This window comes from Macrosteles quadrilineatus, unplaced genomic scaffold (assembly GCF_028750875.1).
Source record: "Macrosteles quadrilineatus isolate MER2022 unplaced genomic scaffold, UCM_ALF_1.0 Scaffold_5__1_contigs__length_97177068, whole genome shotgun sequence".
Taxonomy (NCBI): Eukaryota; Metazoa; Arthropoda; class Insecta; order Hemiptera; family Cicadellidae; genus Macrosteles; species Macrosteles quadrilineatus.
In genome coordinates, this window is record NW_026542598.1 from 75,085,253 (window position 1) to 75,103,072 (window position 17,820).

General features: G+C 37.1%; 1 protein-coding gene across 3 annotated transcripts in view; it reads left to right on the forward strand.

The window, feature by feature from the left end:
* LOC128994163 (probable 3',5'-cyclic phosphodiesterase pde-5) overlaps positions 1-17,820 on the forward strand; it is a 151,513-nt gene that overhangs the window by 117,045 nt on the left and 16,648 nt on the right. For 2 of the 3 annotated variants that reach the window (XM_054418493.1, XM_054418495.1), the window contains exons 2-8: positions 5,056-5,118; positions 6,344-6,484; positions 12,789-12,826; positions 13,274-13,470; positions 14,528-14,636; positions 16,693-16,937; positions 17,297-17,506. In XM_054418493.1, coding sequence (XP_054274468.1) covers positions 5,056-5,118; positions 6,344-6,484; positions 12,789-12,826; positions 13,274-13,470; positions 14,528-14,636; positions 16,693-16,937; positions 17,297-17,506 — 1,003 coding nt within the window. The remainder of the gene's footprint in view (positions 1-5,055; positions 5,119-6,343; positions 6,485-12,788; positions 12,827-13,273; positions 13,471-14,527; positions 14,637-16,692; positions 16,938-17,296; positions 17,507-17,820) is intronic. The other variant, XM_054418494.1, reaches the window with a different exon arrangement.

Below are 17,820 nucleotides of genomic sequence, written 5' to 3' on the forward strand. Positions count from 1 at the left end.
GTAACCACTTCAAGTTAGGATAACTTCTTATACGCACTGTTAATTGACACCTTTAATTCATTGTTCCTTCCCTTCACTCGCCGCACTTACTCCAAATACAAAATAACATTAAAAAGCTCTTCAATGTTTTCCCCAACAATTCTCCCTCTTCAAATACTGTAATACTATTGCAAAGACATATAATAAATGTAATATTATCCTTCCACTGAAAATCACTCACATCGCCGTTACAAAGCCCACATGGGAGATTTCATTCTGACGTGTGTCACATAATAAACCAGGGTAAACCCTCTTGTAATGGAAGCTTACTCACTGAGATTAAGTTTTCAATTTTTTTTTTCAAAATGAAAGTTTTTCATCCTCTTGGATGGGCATAAATATTTTTCCCTACAGTTACCTGACAAAGTGGGCTTTCTTGTGCTGAATATAGCACGCAAAGTAGTTAATTGCTGAATTTAATTAATTTTGCCGCACTCATTTTACTTTTGCCGCACGCATTTCATTTTTTGCCACACTCATTTTTTCCGCACTCCGTCCACTATTCCCAGCCAACAACAAAAACATGCTTTTATCAGGCACTTAATTCGTGTACGCTTGAATAGTTATTTGTGTAACTAGTGGTGAAAGTGGCACTTTGCTGCACACGAGAGCAATATTTATGCATGAGCCGCAGGCGAGTGCGGAATGATCTCGAGTGCAGCAAAGGCCTTTTTCACTCGTGTTAAACATTATATTTTTCCTACAGTCACTATAAAGCATATAAATACTGTAATTCGTCTTTCAAACAGTATACAACACGTTTTTAGGTTCAGCTGGCAACACAAATGGTGCCCTAGAGAAAGTAGTACCCGCGGTCCGTATCACTCCGCTATTTTTCCTCGGCAAGAAATGTGCTCCGCGTTTTGAGAATATAGTTCCGTATGTTTTTGTAATTTGAAGTGGTTTCCGCGCCTAAAAAAATGCTTTTAAGGTATTTTCTTGTTTATTAAGATCGTAGGAATTTTTTAAAAACGTTTAAAAGAAAAGTCCAGAAAGTTCAGAAATACCGAAACTATAAACACAAAATGACAGGTTGAATCGTAGTTATAATAGTCAATCAGCTGCTCATAGTATTATTATCTTTAAGTGTTGCCAACCTATTTCCAAGCGTACACGGAATACGTGCATAATAGAACCACGCTGTTTTTTGTTGTTTCGTTGGAATCCTGATGTGCGGCAAAGTATAAACCGTACGACAAAGTATAAACCGTACGGCAAAGTATAAATATGCAGCAATTAGCAGCTTTCTGTACTATAAACAGTACAAGGAAGCCAACTTTGTCGGGTGACTGTAGGAAAAATAAGTTGGCACCAAAAGATGTACTGTGATCAGCTGGTGCAATGTTTCCCATTTCGTTCAACACTTTGATTTTAACCTAACCTAAAACTCGTTGTTTAGGGTTTGAAACACTAATTTTTGTATATGCTTCATAATAACTGTAGGAAAATATAACGTGTTAATACTACTAGTAGATACACAAATATCTAGTGTGATCATTTATTTTAAATTATGTCCTTTATTTAGAGTACCAGAGGACCGAGCTCTGTAGTCATTAAGTTTACATAATTTAAGAATCTATATAGTATGCGGTTATTCACTGGTGCAACGATTTATATTGTACTTTTCAACACTGTTTGGAAATAACACATGATTTTTTCTTCATTAGTAGAGTAGATACGGATAAGACTTTTAAAGTATTCTTCACACTAGCTTAAAAACATATCTTCCTATGACAAAAGCTGAGCTCAAACTTCATTTACTTCATACACTTCGTCATTTACTGGTGTATCTTAATTGTTTATTGTATTATCAAGGCATTTTCAAGCTTTCCAATTTCGAACGGGACGGTTGGCACACATTTTTTAATCTCCTGCCCATGGCAGTATTGGCACAATCATTTAAGCGGATTAAGTAGGGCCAACTCGCCTGCTTGGAAAAGGCACGATTGGCACAACTGCTCGACCAGGTAGACGCCATCAAACGAGGGAAAACGGGAATTTTAAAATTCCCCGTCAACTCTTCTACGACAGTCATTTGCCGGTAATATTGTGTATTTTCAAAGGTTAAGTTAGGTTAGGTTAGGTTAGGTTAGGTTAGTATAGTATTTGGATCCAGCTAGCGCAGTGACCGGTAGCTGCAGATTTGTCTTGAAACTTACACCTTGCTTATTAGTAAGCACTACAGTAGGGAATTTGTGGGGACAAAACAATTTCCATTTCCCGCATTATGGCAACCTGCCTGCTACTTACTGGTCTGTTGTGCCAATCGTGCCTTTCCGAACCTTACAAGTTGGCCCTTCTTAATCCCCTCTAATGATTGTGCCAGTCGTGCTATTCCAAATCGGCTAAAAATGTGTACCAATCGTTCTACGGCCTTGCGCCCGTCAACTTGGATCTCGTACTTGGAACGTATCGAGCCAGACAAGAGGAGAACCGAAACAGAACGAGAATGAACTGGACTGAAAAATTTTAAGTGAAAACATCGGGGATCGAACCTAAGACTCTCTACTTTGTTACAGCCCGACTCATCTAAACGTGTAATTGTTGCTTTATAACTATTTATCTTAGTAACATAAATTTCTCTAGATAAATTTGTTTGGTAACTTAAACAAATAAAGCAATTCTCACTTTGGAGGTTTTAGACTAATAGATTTGGAAGTTGTGAGCTTTTAAAGTATTGTAAATACTCTTTGATATTCTTACAGAACACTGAAAACGGGTTTCTAACAAGAGAAGAGTTTTAATGAAAATATTACACGGACAAAACGAATACCGTCTCCGGGACCTCAGTGGTGTGCGTAACGTTTCCTGGCATTATTTCAAGCGTCTGAGCCAACGGTAATTATTGCCTTATATATTGCACCTCTAATTGTTTTGCTAAAATTGGCGCGTTTGATCGACGCTCACTGCCGCCAAAATAAACAGCTGCTCTCAAACCGACTTTTAAGTATAACTTCCGTTGAGTAAAATTTTGGAGTTAATAAAATTTATCAATTTTTGAACAACTAAACTCCGTTTTCAAATCGTTAATGTTGATTTATGGTATTGTTGATAGCTTTCAAATAAATATTTGTCGTATATTGATTACAATAATATCGAAGGTTGCCATTTTGATAATCTTAGTTACCACCTAAAGGATGTATTTAAATTATATTAGACTAAGAAGTGTAGGGGAAGGTGGGGCAAGACGGGGTTGAGGGCAAGACGCGTTTTTTTGTGATTTCTACCTTAGAGTGTCTCAGCCTATCGGTAAATAGTTGAAGTAGTAGATTGTTGCTATGCCTTTGTCTGATAATGCAGCCAGCCAGTTAAAGCAAACCGCATGATGTGTATGAGTCATAGTGTGTTTTTCATCAACCGTGATGTAATTTTTGCTTGTTTTTACGTAAGAAAATCTCAGAGACATATTTTTTTCTTATACAATTTATTATTATCATTAAATTAAAGTCTTTTTAAGGAAGTAATTATTACAACATACAGATTAATTGATTATATTGTTTATACATTATACTAACCTAACCTAAAAATTGTCCACGGGGGCAAGAAGTGGGGACTAGGGCAATTACCAGGGGGCAAGACGGGGAAGGTTTATTTGAAGGAGATGAGTAATTTTAGTTATGAAAGTTATTTTATAATTTTTAACTGCAGGCAGTTTTATTTAAAGGAGAAGAATCTTTTGTTGTAATGTTATTAATTTTTTTGGTAACTGCAATACTTTTTATTACAGAGTAAATGCCAATAAGTCAATAATATAAATCGGAGTAATTTGTAATTGTTAAAAGGAGTAATTTTTATGTTTTCTGTTAACACGTAATATCACTAATGACAACATTAAACTTTTTGTGTAAAAACAATGTGTTTAACTTTGTATAGTGTTTATTTGTTTATTTGCCTTACTTTGAAATGGTACCCCATTTTGCCCCATCAGTTCACCCCGTCTTGCCCTCGCTGTAGGGCAAGACGGGGTACTTGGTAAACTATACAAAAACAGTTTTTTTATATATAAGTTTTTAAGTTAGACGAGTAAAAATATTTATATATAATCTACAAAGACTGAAGGTTAAATTGCAATATCAATATTTTTTATTAATTAATTAGGAAGCTTTCCAAAAATTATTAAATGCTTAAGTACCCCATCTTGCCCCACCTTCCCCTAAATGTGTTTTTTGCGTGCGTAAATAGTATCAAGATAACCATTAAGCAGCCAGTGTTGAACTCTTATCACGCACAGGCAGAAGTCCATGGGACAATTTTTATATATTTTATTTGTAATGCTGCATTGTTATTTGTTTAAAATAAAGATTGATTTGATTTGATTTGATTGTTAATCAATTGGGCTTGATAATGACTAGGCAAAATCGACCACCATTGCAGCCATATTTTAAATTTATAGTTACTATGTTGTACATGTTTACAGTATTCAGTTTAGCTAAGTCGGAGAGTGTTCAAATACGTATTTTATTATATTCGTAAATGGATTAAAACGCCTTTAGAGCTACACTTGCCGTATGATAATGTTTACTTTATTCTCATTTAATTAGTATATAGTGAACGTTTTTTTTTCGTTGAAATTTCCTAGTTTGGTTTAGGTTTTGGATTTCCCCTACGCTTAAACAAGTGGTTTTCGAAGTGATGTCTGTGTGTGTGTCTGTGTAAAGGGGATGAGTAGTTGCAGACAATTCCTGTGGTCCGATTTTGATGAAACTTAGTATGTACTAATCCAAGACATCTCTAGTAGTTTTTTCGTTCTTATTTTGAAATTTGTATTTTTAATGCTGATTTTTCATTTTAAAGGCCATTTGCCAAGATTTAGTATGTTAAGGTCCTTTTAACTCTAAACAAAACTGTACAACCCCCAATCCTGTAAAAAATTAAAAAGTAATTACATTTTTGTGGTTTTATCCATAAAACATCAGCTACTCCCACCAATTGCCCATTGGGTTTGTTGACAAACTAGAGAAAGTATATTTCAGATTGCTGATACAGTGATACAGTGTATTTGTTTCGATGTTTCAGGTGAAAACAGTATACGAAATAGCAGCGCTGAAAATGGTGTTTCATGTACAGCAACGAATCCAGGTAATTATGCAAATAATTACAATGATTACAAATGTCTAAAATGATAAGGTTTACGAGACACATACTTTACCGCTTTTGTGATATAATCTTTACTTTGGCTCGTTTGGGTTTTACACATTTTTCAATCCAAATTAATAATATTTAATTTATTAAATTAATAAATTCTAAAACTGGTAAAATTAAATGGGGATGTTAAAATAAAGTTTACCACTTCTATTTCATTTAAGTGATTTATCATTTCGTCTATACGATTGTCTGTAACCTGTAGTATTATTGTACATTATATTATTAATGCAACAATAAGCTACAACCCAATAAGACAATCGATAAATAATGTTGATGTGTGCGATTGCTTACAATCGAAGTAACTGTTTACACAACAGCTGATTTTTATTTTCTAGGACCTAGGGACTAAAAAGGTTTTTACTCCCTAAGGGGTAAAAAGACCCGCAACTCGTTTATTAAAAACTACTGTTTTAGCTGCAGTTTGACAAAACAAAATTTTTTTCAATATGTGATTTTTTCAATTTTAAGACAATTGACTTTGGATATTAGACATGCAATCCAACTTTAGCCAATTTACTCTGGATTAAAGCAATATTTATTTGGACTTACGTTCAACAGAGTGTTCTGTAAAATGTTATTTTACTTCCTCTTAGTTTATCATCTTTGTTGGTCAAGGTGACAGAGATAAGGTTGTACCATTGACCTTGAGTAGTGCAATGTTTAATCTAATGATAATAAAATTTGTATTTTGATTTTTTAATGTTGAACATTTATTGTAAGATTTGTAGGGCAAGAGCACCAGTGAATGACCAAGCTTGAGTTTCTTCTTGAATCAAACATTAAAAAACAGGCTATTAAGCTACAGTGTTGGGAATAGCTTAAACTTTTCTGTTTTTTTTCTGTACATCCTAATAATATCTACTATTTTCAAACTGAGAGTTGAAAAATATCATTTATTAAACACAAATCATTGCACCAATAAATTTTCTCGAATTTTAAAATTGTATTCACGCCCCTCTTTTTACTATAAACCTGTTCAAGAATGTGCTAGTTTGTTTGAAAACCAGTCACACGTCCAGCTTACTTAGTGCTATAGTATCCGTTTTTTTCACTGTATCGATCCAACAACTTAAGCTGAACTTTTCATTGTTGATTTTTGATGATCCAAAGGGTGAAACCTTAACGAAAAACTGGAACTAAGAGTGATTGTCGTTGGCAGAGGTGACCGAGGAGAGAGTGGCAGCCTTCCTAAGATGCCATCCGGAGTTTCTGGAGTCCTGGGTCATGGAAGAGGTCCAGCTAGAGCAGCTGGAACGCTGGATCATCCGACGCACACAGAAGGAGAAAAAGAAGACTGGAAGTAATGGTCCAACCACTATGAGTTATGAAATAGATAAATCAACTAGTTAAGTGTATTCCCTATCAAAGTTTTTATATCAGCGGATCCAGGAGAGGGGTGTGGCAGTTTAGGGGCTACATTCTTCCTTTTGAAGTAATGTAAGTAAAAAATCTAAATTCAAGAAATAGGCATGGTGGGGTTTACAGTCTACAAGCCTTCATATTCCAAAATTTATTTTTCCTACAGTCACCTGACAAAGTTGGCTTCCTTGCACTGTTTATAGTACAGAAAGCTGCTAATTGCTGCATATTTATACTTTGCCGTACGGTTTATACTTTGTCGTACGGTTTATACTTTGCCGCACATCAGGATTCCAACGAAACAACACAAAACAGCGTGGTTCTATTATGCACGTAATCCGTGTACGCTTGGAAATAGGTTGGCAACACTCAAAGATAATGATACTATGAGCAGCTGATTGACTATTACAACTACGATTTAACCTGTCATTTCGTGTTTATAGTTTTGGTATTTCTGAAATTTCTGGACTTTTCTTTTAAACGTTTTTAAAACATTCCTACGATCTTAATAAACAAGAAAATACCTTTAAAGCATTTTTTTAGGCGCGGAAACCACTTCAAATTACAAAAACATACGGAACTATATTCTCAAAACGCGGAGCACATTTCTTGCCGAGGAAAAATAGCGGAGTGATACGGACAGCGGGTACTACTTTCTCTAGGGCACCATTTGTGTTGCCAGCTGAACCTAAAAACGTGTTGTTTAGTGTTTGAAAGACTAATTACTTATATGCTTTATAGTGACTGTAGGAAAAATATAATGTGTAACACGAGTGAAAAAGGCCTTTGCTGCACTCGAGATCATTCCGCGTGTGCAGCAAAGTGCCACTTTCACCACTAGTTACACAAATAACTATTTGCTGAAGTTATCATGTTCCAAATTTTTCCTAAGGGAGCGATTCGCAGCACCAGCCTGAAAGCAGCCCCCCATATCAACTGTCTGGATCTTCCCAAAGGTTCTTAAAATCGCTACAAACGAAGTGAACAATTTTAAACATGTTAACAAAGAAAATTTATCTGAGAACGCTTTGGATGCCTGTTTGGTGATTATCAGTCACATTATAATCAAATGATCAAAATAATTTTTTTTTTATTCTTGAGCGTCTTGGTGGGCAGCATTCAGCCCTTAACAATCCTTGTATATAATACGTGAAGGTGATTTCTACCAAACACTACACCTTCGTTACTAATAGACGAATTCAACCAACAAGTGTACTAGTTTTCTAAAATACAGTATACTCTTAGAAGCTGAAGCAGCTAATTATTTGAGCTGCGATTACCGTACCTCTACAAAATTAAAGATTTAATTTTTTTTTAACTCTGCCTTATATTTTATTGTACTGTTATTTGACTATGTTAATTCCAATGTAAGCGTAAAGAAATGAGTAATTATAACAAATTAATTTAACGCAATATAAATTGCCAATTATAATAGATTTTGTGGTGCCACTAAACTGTCTAACACAATAACCATGTGTTCTGTATTTACTTTAATCATTTGTTTATTTTTTTGTTATCCTAGCAACCTAGGTAACAACAGTTTTAACAACAGTTTTTCTGATTTGAATCTAGTGGATTACACTACTTAACTATTCTCTGTAAATTAAATGACCTTTTACTAGAATGATTTGTTTTAGTGCGTCTATCCGCTAGAAATGGTGACCCCGACTAACAAGTAAATTATTTCAAACTAAATTGATGTTTTTCCTACATTAAATTTCAACCTTCTACCAAAACTTCATTTATTTTTCACCTTTCCCCAAATTATCGTTTTACGCCATGGACCAAGAACTTTTGGAGCGCCTAGCTCAATTAGAGAGTGAGAATGCCAACCTACAAAGACAACTTCAAGATTTGAATGGAAGACAAGAACAAAATCACATTTCTGTACATCCTCAAGAAGCCAACCTACCTGATCTTCCACCAGTTCTACCACAGCATCAGCCAGATCATACAGCCCATTCCGACGAACGACATGAAGATCATCACATCCACCGGGTAAGCATAAAACTTCCACCATTCTGGAAAGAGAAACCAAGGCTCTGGTTTGCCCAAGTTGAGGCTCAGTTTACACTGGCTCACATCACGAGTGAAACAACTAAATACTCGTATGTAATTTCACATCTTGATGAGCGCTATGCTAATGAAGTGGAGGATCTTATAATAGATCCACCTGTTGAAACTCCTTACTCTACTCTTAAGTCTGAAATAATCAGACGGTTGTCTCTATCTGAGGAGCAACGCATTCGTCAGCTATTGATGGAGGAGGAACTAGGTGACAAAACTCCTTCTCAGTTCCTACGCCACCTTCGATCACTAGTAGGTTCGACCACAATCCAAGATAGTTTACTGAAAACTATTTGGATGCAGAGACTTCCTGCTCATATACAAAGTATTTTGCAAGTCCAAACAAGTGCCCAAACTGACACACTTGCAATTACTGCCGACAAAATTCTAGCAGTCCAACCTAACGCATCTTTTTGCCATTCTCTCACTAGTATGCCTACATCTTTGAATGCCGTTAATTCACCAAATCCTAAATCTTCATTTTCTGATGACCCAAAATTAACTGAAGTTTTATCAAAATTATCTGCTTTGGAGTTGCAAATGAAAAATATGCGTAAAGATGTTGATTCCCTACGTGACAGGCGACCTAGGTCACGTCAGAGGAGTTTGTCTAGTAGTCGTTATCACGCAGGTAGCTCCTCTGACACTACAGAGCAAACCAATCTATGCTGGTACCACAAGCGTTTTGGCTATCAAGCTGAGAAGTGCATTCCACCATGCAATTTCACTTCTCCGACAAACTCCAAAGGCAGCCAGTGATGGCGTCAGCTGACTGCCAAGCTGGAGGGCGCCGCCTACAAATCGTCGACCGTACAACTAATACAAAATTTTTGATTGACACTGGATCCGACATATGCTGCCTCCCTAAATCATTCGTTTGTAAGAACCAAAAGCATATAGAATATGAACTTCGTGCAGCAAACAACTCTGCCATTCACACCTACGGTATGATGACATTAACATTAAACTTAGGGCTGAGACGAGCTTTTACATGGAATTTTGTCATTGCTGATGTTAATACAGCGATTATAGGCTCTGACTTTTTAGCACACTTTGGATTGCTTCCTGACTGTCGTAATCAACGGTTGATTGACAGTGTAACAAACTTTTCTGTTTTTTGTCAATGTACCTCAATCCCTCATTTCAGCATAAAAACTATCACACCCAATTCTCCAACTTCATCAATACTGGCAGAATTTCCCATGATTACCCGACCCTCTGGTACACCAAGAAAAGTGCTCCATTCAACCTTGCATTTCATCAAAACGACCCCTGGCCCCCCAGTTTCATCTCGTCCACGTCGACTCGCTCCTGATCGGCTTGTTATAGCCAAAGCCGAGTTTGATGCCATGCTCACCGATGGTACTGCACGTCGATCTGATGGACCTTGGTCATCACCCCTTCACATGGTCCCTAAGAAACCTGATGGATGGCGCCCCTGTGGAGACTACCGTGCTCTCAACGCTAGGACTATTCCTGACAGATATCCTGTTAGACATATCCACGATTTCACCCATTCTCTCAGAGGTTGCAAGTATTTCTCTGTGATCGACCTAGTGAAGGCCTACACACAAATCCCTGTCAACCCTGAAGACATCCCGAAGACAGCCATTACAACCCCCTTTGGATTGTTTGAATTCCCCTTCATGTCCTTTGGCCTCCGCAACGCAGGACAAACTTTTCAACGTTTCATCGATGAAGTAGTTTTTGGTTTAGACTTCTGCTTTCCTTATATAGATGACGTCTTAGTTTTCTCTAAGGATGAGACTGAACATGAAGCCCATCTACGAACTCTATTCAATCGGTTTTCTGATTATGGCATACTCGTTAACGTAAATAAGACTGTTTTGAAAGCTCCAAAGGTTACCTTCCTAGGATATGAGGTATCATCTGCTGGTACTCGACCACTTCCTGAACGTGTTGAGGCTCTGCAACAATTCACCCGTCCCTCTACTGCAAAAGGTTTGCGTCGTTTTCTCGGCATGTTGAATTTCTACCGCAGATTCATTCCTTCAGCAGCCAAGCAACAAGCAGCTCTCCATGATGCCCTCTCATCTCTACGTGGAAACCAACCTGTAAATTGGACTCCTGAATTGGATGCTGCATTCTTATCCTGCAAAGAACATCTCTCCAATGCTACCTTGCTTGTTCACCCTGACCACAAGGCCCCTCTCGCATTGTTCTGTGATGCCTCGAGTACCCATGTAGGAGCTGCTCTCCAGCAGATGGTTGACAATAAAACATGGGAACCTCTCTCTTTCTTTTCACAGAAACTGACACCAAAACAATCCCTTTGGCCAGCCTATTACCGTGAGCTTTTCGCTGTATATGCCGCCATTCGTCACTTTCGTCACTACCTTGAGGCAAATCATTGCATAGTTTTCACAGACCACAAGCCAATAACATTTGCCTTCAGTCAAAAACGTGAAAAACTACCTCCTGTTCAGCAAAACCAACTAACATTCATTTCACAATTCACTACAGACATAAGACATGTTTCTGGATCGGCCAACCTAGTAGCTGACGCATTTTCTCGTGTAGATTCATTGTCAACTACGGCTCCCAGCATTGTAGATGCCAAAACTTTGGCACATCATCAAGACTCTGACCCTGAGCTACAAGAGATCCTTAAGGGAGAGACATCTCTTAATTTGAAGCTTGTCAAAATTCCTGGAACAGACCTTGATGTATACTGTGACACAACAACTTCAGTACAACGACCCTTTGTCCCTGAGCCCCTTAGACGCTCAGTTTTTAATTCTATACACAATCTAAGTCACCCTGGCATCAAAGCTTCGGCAAAACTTGTTTCTAATCGCTTTGTTTGGCCCCGAATTCAACAAGACTGTCGAAACTGGGCCCGAGCCTGTGAGAAATGTCAACGTGCTAAGATCTCCCGTCATGTATTTACACCCCATGGATCGTTTTCACTCCCATCATCAAGATTTGATCATGTTCACATTGACATCATTGGACCACTTCCACCATCCGGACCATACAAATATTGCCTAACAGCTATCGACCGCTACACCAGATGGCCAGAAGTTCATCCATTGAAAACCATCACCGCAGAAGAAGTAGCTGAGGCTCTGGTGATGTGCTGGTTTTCCCGTTACGGCTCACCTTTGCGCATCACAACTGATCAAGGACGCCAATTTGAGTCAGCATTATTTCGTGCCCTTGGAAAGACCTTCGGTGTAGAGCGAATCAGAACTTGCGGCTATCACCCTTGTGCTAATGGTTTAGTCGAGAGATTCCATCGGCAGTTTAAGGCAGCTCTCATGTGCCACAATGATTCAACATGGCTTGAAGCACTTCCCATCGTACTACTCGGCATTCGCAGCGCATATCGTGAAGACCTTCAGGCATCTACTGCCGAATTAGTTTTTGGCCATCAACTCCGTCTACCTGGAGAACTTCTAGACCTCCCTCAAGACACAACTCGTGAGGAGGACCCGGCTGACTATGTAGTTCGCTTACGTCGACACATGTCAAATTTAAGACCAGTGCCCACATCTTGGCATGATAAACCAAAGACCTTCGTTTTTCAGGAGTTAAAACGGTGTACTCACATATTTTTGCGAGATGACTCTGTTAGACGATCACTACAACCACCTTATACTGGACCGTTTCCCGTGGTATCTCGTGATGATAAAACTATGACTATAATCCATCGTGGTAAACGTGTGAAGGTGACGTTGGACAGAGTAAAGCCCGCGTATCTATTGCAAGATCTTACTCCTTCAACACATACACCCATCCATAATAAACATTCCAGAAATCCACCCTCCACAGTGTTCCCACTCAAGACCCTACTCTCAAGCCAACCAAAGCCTTACGTGACCCGATCTGGTCGTACTGTGAAATTTAAAGTGCCCGGTCTTCCAGACTCCGCAGGGGGCTAATGTGGTGCCACTAAACTGTCTAACACAATAACCATGTGTTCTGTATTTACTTTAATCATTTGTTTATTTTTTGGTTATCCTAGCAACCTAGGTAACAACAGTTTTAACAACAGTTTTTCTGATTTGAATCTAGTGGATTACACTACTTAACTATTCTCTGTAAATTAAATGACCTTTTACTAGAATGATTTGTTTTAGTGCGTCTATCCGCTAGAATTTAATAATTACATTAGATATTTTTGATTACAATTAACTTATTAATATTTTTTACAGGTGGCGCTGGACGAAAAACTAGCCTATCAAGATGGAAGGTTGGTATTTTTACCGTTTTCCTTATTATCTTTGTAAAATACCTATTTCCTATAAGAACTGAATACATTTTACAACATTATTGAAAGTGTTTTGACACTTTCATTTAAATACCAATGACAAACTTCTATGAAGGGTTCAATATAAGAATAGGTGAACACATATTGTAAACATTTTTTGTGGAATGCTTTTTCTCTAGGAGAATCAAATCCACACAAAGCATTCCACTTCGCTTTCTGCGCTCATCCTTTTTCATATTCATGTTAGCATTTTTTCTTTTACAAATTATAAATAATGAATAGCTTATGCATGCCATTGAAGAATAAAAAGTATAAAACTATTTCAATTAATTACGTTCTACAGGTTTTGTTATCTAGACGGTTTGCCCTGCTTTGTGTCTGATGGAAATATCAGCAATCGGTGATTAAAATATCATGCTGTGTTGGCAGTTTTGTGTCCACGCAGACAAGCGCCAGATGCTGCAGGAGATGACATCGTCACTACAGCGCCGGCCAAGCGTAGGACACGTGTTGTGGGAGCTGTGTGGTTGTATAGCCAGCGCCGTCAGCGCCGACGGACACCGGCTCTACCTCTCGGACACCGGCGACTCTGAGAGCCTTTGTCTTTACCTGGGAAACTCTGACTTGTAAGAACTGTTAAAAACTTTTCATTAGTATTTCCAAAATTCTGTAATTGAATTTCAAATTAAATTACTCAGTCACTTTTGGATTTTTAATTCGAAAAAAGCTCATTCGAGGTTGATTAAAATTGAGACGTAATTTTAACACCTACGTTTAATATTGGTGATTTAGGCCTATGCTATTTAGGATTGTAGCAGACATTTTCCATTACGAGTAAGATCCAAGTTTCCACAAAATCTCGGGATCTGGAATGTGATCCAGTCCTCACCCAGGAAAGTATCTAAATCAATCAATATTAGTTCACAAACACAAACCCAGCCAAAGCCAGAAAATCACTGAAGAAATACTACCTGTCTGCACAAACATACAAACATAGAACTCTGTTGCAGCTCTCTGTGTGGATTTACATTTGTGATTTTCTAGCCTTCAAAATCCTGAAACATCATAAAAACCTTATTACGAATCATAATAAAAAATCTTCCGCAAATAAGCCCATAAATACCATATTTTAAGAGCCTGGAATTCTCATAAAAAACGTATACTTACAGGAATAATTGTTTAACAGTATTAATGAAACGACAATTACAGATTAAAATAGTTGAAGGCTTTTGATCAATGTAGTGTAGCGCTCATCCCAGCAAAGTTTATAATTTTCTCTGAATCAAATATTTTGATTAAATGACCCAGCATGAAATTAAAGGTTCAAAAGTAGTATTGGAAGGATGGAGGAAAAATTGTTCTGCAAATTATGAATTATTTTGGCCACCTGGGGCCCATTTCATAATAAAGTACAAACTAATATTATTAGTAAATCAGCTGATCACCCAATGCAAATCTAATGGAAATTACAAGTTACAAGTTGTAACTTGTAACTTGTAGTTTATAATGAAATGGGCCCCAGATTTAAACAAATTTAACAAAACACTTAGCCAAAGATAACTTGAATTATTAATGGTCAGTAAGTACACTACACTTATTTATATTATTACTACAAAAACTAGATATTGTACGAGAGTGAGAAGTGTAAGTGTTATTTTGGAAGTAGTGTGTGGTTGTACGCAGGGAGTCCCAGACCCAGGCGCTCGGTAAGGCAGGGCAGGCGGCGAGTCTGGTGGCCAGGACTAAGGAACCTCTGCGTCTGTCACGAGGACAACCAAACTTCCCCAACACTGTGAGTATAATACGATGTTTGTCGTACAATGTCGTACAGTGTGTCCCGTATATTACACCTAGCCTAAAGCCTACTTTTTATACTTTTATTATACTTTTACATTTTTATATTTTGATGTCGGTAATATTAAGCCTTGCTTATTGATTTAATCTTGATTGGGTTACTGTATAGCCCTATGTCACCAAATATATAGCTTTATTTGTTATGCCTAATAACAATAAAGGAATTGATTTGTTATAACTAGAACATGGGTTAGACTCTTCTCTTATATTATGATAGGTACCGTACCCTTTGCAAATTACATATAGGTTGTTGAAAATAAACAAAAATCACAGAAGAAATCAAGATAGTTTATCTATCAGACCCATATGCATGCAACAAATGAGAGTTATCTTTAAAAAAAGGAAAAATAAGGATAAAAAATTAGTTATCGGATTATTGACTCTTTTTGCGTCAGGTTGTTTCGCAAGCCCAAGACCTTTTATGTTACGCCATAAAACTCTAGATGGCTGGTTCTTATTTAAAAAAAGCATACGTGTCTTAATTTTGTATTTCGCAAAAGTTGTTTGACTCTGTTTCGTAAATACACTACCAGTACTCTTCCATTTCTACTTGATTCTGGGAACGCCTTGCTCTTCCAGAATCACCTTGCTGTCTGTGTAATCTTTGGGGGGACTTTTAAGTAATTTTATTGCTTAGTACCTTTTTTGTAAAATGTTTATGTATTTTACTATACCATTCCAGAATCTCAGATAACTTTTACATGTTTTAAACCTGGACACTGCAAAATACTCCAAGTAAATATTGGTCTAAAAAATTTAATTTAATTTCGGGAACAATATATATTATACATTCACAATAACATTTAAAATAAATATACATAAAATTCTGCTACTTAGGCTAATGTAAATTTTTTGCTTAAAAAAATATCCTGCATCCACTATCTACCCTTATTTATAAATTAATGTAAAATTATCATCATCAGCTTACACATTTACAATGGCAGTGAACACCATTAAGTTTTGAGTCTAAGTTGCTGTAGCAGAAACCACTTATCAAGCTAACAAGGCTTTGCACTCGGAAGAGGGGGGGGGGGGCTATGCAACTGTTACTTCTAAACTACATGTAACAGGACACCTTAATTCATCTCCTTTTGTTAGATAAGGTTGTAAATAGTGTGTAGGTCATTGTTTGGTAACATGTTACATATTTTTGAATCACCCTTTATCTGGTACCACAGTATTTGTAAAATTTTCCCACCAAATTTTTTTAGTGCTGCCAAAATACTCAAATTAATGCTGAATGGGTTATTAAATTCTTTATAATCTTTTTTCAATTCAATTTTTGTTTTTAAACACATTCATGGGACTAATGAGCATTTAATATCCATTTATTCTACACCTTACACCTAGAATGAATTATATGAATTATATGAATGGATTATATTATAATAAATATCGAATATCATTATTAACATCTATACATGTAAATTTAAAACCAAATCTACAGGTTAATAGATACACAGTAAAAGGTCACAAAACGTAACTGATATTTTGTCTGAATTTGGTTCTTTATCGGAGTGTATATTAAAGAAAAAGTATTTCTCCAGGTAAGCTATCTGAGCCGCCCCCTTCAAAAACCCTCCTAAAAAAATTCTCGCTCTATGAAATAATCCATGTTTAAAAGAAAATTTTACTTGAAGTGAAATGTACACTTAATTGTGTAATGGGTATTTGCCCATACTAATAACATTGTGTTCCGGTGACACCAGTAAGTACGGATGGACTTGCCCATTGTTGCGCTCACTTTCACTCATCCTGTTACGTGCAGAATTAGCGTCCTCCTAGTTTTAAGCCAGCGGAAAAGAGATTGACATGGTTTTACGCTCCGCTTCTAGGAAAACAGTAACGTTAAATTACCTAAGACAAGTGGAGTCCGCTCTCCGCATTCCTCTCTCTGCTCTCCACTTCCGCGCCTAGGAAAACCCGACTTTATGGTGACAAACAGTTAAGATTTTTTTACCTCCAGCACCCAACAGTCTGTGTAACTGTAACAGCTGTCTGTCCAGGGCTACCCGGAGGTGGAGCACCTGCTGTATGAGCCGGTGGTACAGCCTGATGGTGAGCTGGTGGCCGTCCTGGAGCTGTGGAGGAGAGACTCCAGTCCTCCCTTCCACGAGGAGGATGAGGAGATTGCTTCGAGCTATCTGGTGTGGGGCGGCATAGCACTGCACTACGCCCGCCTCTACCTGTCCATGAGCAAACAACGCAAACTCAGCGACTTTCTGTTGGCCGTTGTCAAGTGAGAAAACTTAGACATTTTTTTAAGTTTTGTTGAATCTAGTAGAAATTCCTGTTGGTATTTAAAATTTTCCAGTAGTAAAACAATGTCCTATTGACAAGATCAAAGAAATGTTTTGCCTTTAAGCAATAATATATTAAGATACAGTTTCATTAGGAATCTATAAGAGTTTTGTTTAAAATGTTTAAAAACATTCTGGCTAAAACTTCAAACATAACGTATGAATGAATGAAATGTTGTGTATTTACAGTGAATTGTAATAAGACTAGTATTTATGCAAAACATATTTTATTCCTAGATTAATGAAATATACTGTGGTTTGATTACTGTAATTAATTAACACAGTTTGTGTGTCCCAGATCTATATTTCAAGACATGATGAGCATGGATACACTGGTTACCAAAATCATGAATTTTGCACAACGCCTGGTCGATGCGGACAGAGCTTCTCTCTTTCTTCTTGACTCTAAAAACAAAGAACTTTACGCACGAATATTTGATGTCAGAGGAAATGAATCTGAAAACGACAGTGATTCTGGGAGTAGGGCTCATCCAGACAGGGAAATCAGGTAAGTTTGCAATAAAGGTTTCAAAATGTATTGTGTCAAAGAAAAATTTCTTGGAAACTTTCAGGATATATTCCCATTGTTCCTAGTCGTAACTTCAGTAGAACAAATCATAATTTTTTTATTGTGAATCATATTTAGTATCGTACTTCATTAGATATCTGTCAGAGGTTGGAAGTGAATATCATATATATAATTTTATTTATTTATCCCACTTTTACTTAATCTTACCGGTACTTTTTTTTACTTTGCCTCTTCACAAGAGAATCAGCAGTGTAAACAATTAAGACAACAAGAATCTTCCAGATTGCTCTGTT